This window comes from Coptis chinensis, chromosome 6 (genome assembly GCF_015680905.1).
Source record: "Coptis chinensis isolate HL-2020 chromosome 6, ASM1568090v1, whole genome shotgun sequence".
Lineage (NCBI taxonomy): Eukaryota > Viridiplantae > Streptophyta > Magnoliopsida > Ranunculales > Ranunculaceae > Coptis > Coptis chinensis.
This window is the reverse complement of record NC_141461.1, coordinates 52,753,378-52,759,719: the sequence shown is the minus strand read 5'-3', so window position 1 is coordinate 52,759,719 and position 6,342 is coordinate 52,753,378. Positions and strand designations below refer to the sequence as shown.

Genomic DNA, 6,342 nt, shown 5'->3' with positions numbered 1-6,342 from the left:
CTTAAGAGTGTCCCAATATGGTAACTCAAAAAATATGTTTTTCTTCGTCCAATTCAACTCCATCTCAGTATGCTTTCTCTTCTTGTTAGGCGGCGGCTTTCCGAATTTCTGAAGAGGTTCTACATAGTTCACATGTGATAACAATTCATCCCTAGACAACTCTGTAAGCGGCAACTTGCTTTCCCTATTTCCATCAAATAAGTGTTTTCCACGAATTCTCTAAGGATGCCTTGGCTGCAGAAAACGACGATTCGCCATATAACACAACTTTCGGCCATTCTTTAAATACATGGAAATTGTATCCTTGTTACAATTAGGGCAAGCTAGTTTCCCTTTCGTGCTCCAACCAGATAAATTATCTAGTGCTAGAAATTCATTTATAGTCCATAACACTGTAGCATGCAACCGAAATGTTTCCTTTGCTACTGCATCATACGTCTCCACCCCATCATTCCATAACTCTTTTAGTTCATCAATCAAAGGTCGTAAATAGACATCGATATCATTCCCAGGCGATGTAGGCCCTGGGATCAGTAGGCACATGAAGGTGAATGGTTCTTTCATACACTTCCACGGTGGTAAATTATACGGTATAACCAGTATCGGCCACATACTATATTGGCTGCTCATATTGCCAAACGGGTTAAATACATCGCTTGTGAGACCAAGGCGAACAGTGTGAGGATCATTAGCAAACCACTCATGTTCTTTGTCAAAATCACCCCAAGCTTTAGAATCTACTGGGTGTTTAAGTACGTTCTCCTCATGCTCAAGTTTTTCTCTATGCCATCTCATATCTGCAGCATTAACCCTCAACATGAATAGCCTCTTGAGCCTTCGTTTAAGTGGAAAGTAACGCAACACCTTCTGTGGTATTTTTTTAGTCTTGCCTTCGAAGACTTGATACCTCGGCTCATTACATTCTGGACAATTTTAAAGATTTTCATTTTCTTTCCAAAACAACACACAATCATACTTGCATGCATTGATTGAGATATAACCAAGTCCCAAGTTATGTATTAATGCCTTCGCCTCGTAATGGGACTTTGGGAGTGTCTCACCTTCAGGCAATATTGCTTTAATCAATTGGAGAATCATAGTGAATGATTTGTTACTCCAGCGATTGATTATCTTCAAATGAAGCAACTTCACGACACAATCTAACTTTGAAGATTTACAGCCTGGATACAAAGGTTGATGTGCTTCACTCAAAAGTTCATCAAATGGATTTATATTACCTCCTGATTCCCTATGTTCCACATTAGGCACCAGATTATCAATGTGTATTGGAGCCTGCAAATCTTCAAACATGTCATCCAGTCCATCAAACTGTACCACTTCACCAACATCATCGTCACTTTGTTCCTCATAGTCTTCTCCATGAAAAACCCAAAGGGTGTAATTTTTGTCCATGTCGTAAAGGTCTAGATCGTCTTTTACCTCATCGGTGTGCTTGTAATTCCTATTTTTGCATTGTTTGCATGGACATCTAGTCCTGCCCGTTCTGTCTGTATGACCATGAGCAATCTCAATAAAATCTATAATTCCTTTTTTATAGTCAGGCCTAAACCTATTCGGCGATTGCATCCAACTCTTATCCATTTCTAGTAATCAAAGAAGAAAACATGAATCAAGTATGTTGCACCTTTAATAAATATGGCAAAGGAAACATATCTCACCAAAGGAAAAAAAATATATTTGTACACGTCACATGGTAGAACAAAACAACACTACTAGATTAAAATGAGGAAAAAATATCGCAGTCACTCGATCTATTATCATACTTAAGCTGGTATGAATAATTGAAACTACTGTATAAGGACAATTTGACTTGCTGCATCCACAATATAACTTATATTTGACTTGCTACATCCAAATTTAATCATAAAAGGTAAGAAATGTATATATCTTATTTATATAGTAGCTCTTCATGACTACTTCTCAAGCTAATCCCTAATTCCTTTTTGATGCACTGGCCAAAACCTATTTGGCAATTGCATCCAACTCTTATCCATTTCCGTGTTCCCTACTACGGGATAATAATTGTACATCACAAAATAAGAAAACCCAAACATTTAAACTAACCAAGGACAGTCCATTAACAATCCAACTTCCTACACCACTATTGATAGAAATTAATTTAGGCATGCATATAAGAATATAAGAACAATTACCAGAAACAATGTGTAATTTAACTTCACAAAGTGGTCTTGTATTCAAGATTGCATTCAACCAAACTTCTTCTGTCCTTAAAATGCATACACATGATAGAAAGATTGAAAAGCAACCAAAATCAGAGAAAAAGGGCCAGCAATCATCACCGTAACTCGGTTCTAATACATAAGTCATCTTAGCAAGCATGCACACATGTTACGGAAACCAGCAAGCACATAATTCACTCATAAGCTCATTGTATATAACTATGGCAGTTTACAAAAACCAGTTTTTTTCTTCCAGTAGTTATGGCAGTTTATTAGATTTACAACTTTTTCAATCAAAAAAGAAATAGTGAAATTCAATACACTACAGTAGAGGAAATTTCATTGTATATAGCTAAACCAAGTGCCTAATAAGAGTCTGTTATGGTGGAGATGCAAGTGCAAGTGAAAAAGGGGATTTAGTGACGTCATGTTCAAATTTCACTCCTTAGGTTCTTATAAGAACAAAACTGAGAGGACAGATGATCATACAAGCAGCAAATGCTTGTAGCAGATGATCCCATCAGCTCAAAAGAAAAAAAATCCATCAAGTTAATATGATACAGAATAACAGAATTACAAATACTAAAAAATGATAGCAAGATGATTCGGTTACAAGGTATGTGACAGTGAAAACCAACGAACAATTTTCTACACCAATAACTTGGCATACTTTAAGTAAAATAAATTTAACGAATATAAAGGAGAATCAAACAAAGAATTCAATAATGAAAAACCAAACACCCAACGAAATAATCATACAACAAAACAATGACAAAAAATCAATCATACTCATAAATTAACGAAAATATTACAAAGAAATTTATTAGAACCTGAAACACTGCTGGAATTGTGTATAAAAACAGTGGAGAGAACCTCAATTCCTGTAGATAAACACTGAAAAAGGTAAATAAATTACGACTAGGGGATAAGATAGAATGGAGTATATCTGAAGTCAAGGATCTTGCTGATCATGGAAGGATGTATGCTAGTATATGTTAAAGAACTCCCAATCAAATAGTCCAATTCAATTGATGAATTGACTTAGAAAATTGGTATTCCCATGGTTCTGGTTTGTTTGGTCAAATCTATTTCCATAAGATGAATTCTACTACTTCAGTAGCTTAGTATGATAATTTGATATCCTGTTCTGTAAGTCTTGTTTGGTTTCCTGGCTGGTCTTGTTTTAGAGCATATGTCAATGTTCTGAAACACAAAAGGATGCTTCCTGTGTTATCTCTATCCGAGTGGCCTAATTTCGTTACTATTAGGTTTTACTTAAAGTGTCTAAAAGGACCTTAAGGTTGGCTGCAAGATTGAGAGTGGGTCATACTTGATTGTGATTTGAATCTGTTAAGGTGAAACAAGAAATTATCTGTGTCACAACACCACTAATCATCATTTTATCTTCTAAACAGGAGGAAATCATTAGAAGGTGTCATAGCATCACGAAAACCGATGATAGTGGCAACAAACATGTTGGAAAGCATGATAAGCTGTCCAACTTCTACAAGGGCAGAAGTTTCTGACATTGCAATAGCAATGAGAGAAGGTGCTGATGCTATTATGCTCTTTGGAGAAAAAGCTCGTGGGAAGTAGGTTACCTTGGTCTTATTTCTACATCCTAAAAATCTGTTTTCTGAATTTCTAGTTCGTTAGAAGTAGCGATTCTAGTATACTACATTACCAAAGATTCGAGTTTGAAGTAATAACCAAAGCTTTAAACTTTAATTCCAAAAAATACAAAACCAAAAATCAAAACTTGAAGTATATAATTTCTAAATTTAAATGACGTACCTGTCGAGAATCAGTAACCGAAGAAATGGCTTTTAGCAATTTGAAGAAACAATTTCTGTGGTACACTCGGCTTCCTCAGTCGATGAAGAATGGTTTTTTTTTTTTTTTTTTTTTCCTTTTTTTTTATGAGTAGCGATAGTTTCTTTTCTCGGGTAGGGTTTCTTTTGGTTTCCCAAATTGTTAGCGCGAGGTGACCGCTAAAACAATTCCCACCTAAATTCATCCCGCCCAATACTGTTACGTGACACCACCAATGGCGCTGCCAATTACAATCGTATAGAAAAATAGAAATTGGGTGAAAAAAGGAAATTGTAATATTAAATTTATTAAAGACGCCAAGGGCATTGCCAAAGGCAAAATACTTTTTTGTGGCCACTACGCCGTAGCTGGTGCTCAATTTTTTCATTAAAAATGAAATTTCACTTAAACAAAAAATTTAAACAAATGCTTTTGCAATGCCAGCTAGCGTCACACCAGTTATATCCCAATCAGGTGGTACTAATAAGACAGAAACGTTTGAGCACCGCCATTAGGCATTGCAAATGCTATGTTTTACCAACGAAAAGTAGGCATTGCAAAAGGCTGCGTTGCAATAGATCCCTTCTGTTGTAGTGGGGGTTGATTCCACCTTAACTCAACTTAATCAACTAACAAAGAAATGTCGCAATCCAAATCGAAATGCTTTCGCATAACAAATTGGTAATTCTAATCCCTAATTATTCATGACAATCTCTACCAAATAATAACTAGTATGTGAAGCAATCAAACCCATTCTCATTGAATAGATTATCACGACGATTTCTAAGTTAACAAAGGTCAAGCTTCATCAAGGCTTCTTCAACCACCTCTAATGGAGGTTTAGCCTAGAATCATTATGCTATCATTAATATATAAATTTAAGCAAGACATTATATAAAGATTATAACTTTGCTTATTCAACTCGAATGGAAATCTAAATTTGCTAGATTTAATTGAAACTAATAATGATAAATAACTAAATCTATGAATTGAAACTATAATGATTTAATGAAAATGAAACTAGATTATCAAGAACTAATTAACTTTATTGATCTAATGAATAACAATAACAATAATTCAATAACTGAATTTATAACAAGATAAAAAACTAATTAATTAAATGGAGACTAAATCTAGATCTAAACTATTCTCTAATAGCTACTTGCTACCTAAAGCTAAGAATGCTTAAGAGTTAAGTCTTGTGTGTTGAAATGGAGGAGACCAGATCCACATTTTCATGCATTGGCTAAGGAGGCATGTTTTGGGCCGGAAAATTGAGCCCAAAACCCAAATTCTTCAGTCCACATAGGCCTTTTCAGCTGGATTTGACTTCCACAGACTTTTCGTCCACTTTTTTTCCTCTGATTAAGTCAAGGCTTGAACCATTAGAAAGCTGATTCCAAGCCGCTCATTTTGACATTAGGTAGGCCCAATTCCGAGGTATGAGCTCAAAGATACGGTCTTCGGAAGTTCTGCTGACTTTTGTGTACTATTTCTGCCCGCGTTGACTTTGACTTTTCAGCTTTGACCGGGCTTTACAAAGGCTTTTTTCTCCTTGAATCTTGGCCTTTAACCACAGAACTTCTTAGCAACCAACCCTTGCTCCTTTATCTCGCCAAAGTGACACATTTCTGCACATAATTGACTTCAATGCTTAAAATACATAAAAACACGTAATCAATATTAACTCTTATTTATTACTCGCATAATTGGTCTAAAAGTATTATTGTGAAGGGGTTAAAACTACAGTTTTAGGCTCTTATCACTAAGTGCCAAAGAACTTTTTATGCCTAACTTTTTATAGAAACTGGTTCTATTGGAATTATCTAATGATTCTATTTGGATCAGAAATCTATCAGATTCAGACAAAAGGGTGAACCTTGGATTCTTTTGTGTGTAACTATATATGATAGACCATTTAATCTGTTCAAGACCAATAGCACAAATATCTGCCATCTCTTTGAATCTGTCTTCTGTAGTAATAGTATGAAACTTTGCTTTTGCTTCCGAAAGGGAAAAAACCTTTGAAATATCAGCTGGTCTTTGTCTGTAAATTTGGACCAAATGAATTGAAGGATATGTTTCATATTCAGTATATTTTGGACATGTTGTGGTAAATTCACAGTAGACATCAGAATGCCATTTCATCATAGCATTATCTATGGTTTGAACAAGAGGAAAAGCCAAGAATGTCTTGTTGTCAGCTTCGTCTGCCAAAGATATCGATGGACTTATTTTGATGGATTTGATAAATCCCATTTCTAATAGTTCATCAATTAGAGACATATCTAACTGCCTAAAATACTACCAGAAAGAACTAGGGAGAAAC

General features: G+C 35.3%; 1 protein-coding gene across 1 annotated transcript; it reads right to left on the bottom strand.

The window, feature by feature from the left end:
• Positions 1-219: 219 nt before the first annotated feature.
• On the bottom strand, positions 220-1,602 carry LOC147493598 (uncharacterized). Its single transcript, XM_086567873.1, has 2 exons — positions 1,062-1,602; positions 220-923 (listed from the first exon to the last, which is right to left on the bottom strand). The coding sequence occupies exons 1-2, from the start codon at positions 1,600-1,602 to the stop codon at positions 220-222; spliced, it is 1,245 nt and encodes a 414-aa protein (XP_086423999.1).
• Positions 1,603-6,342: the final 4,740 nt, after the last annotated feature.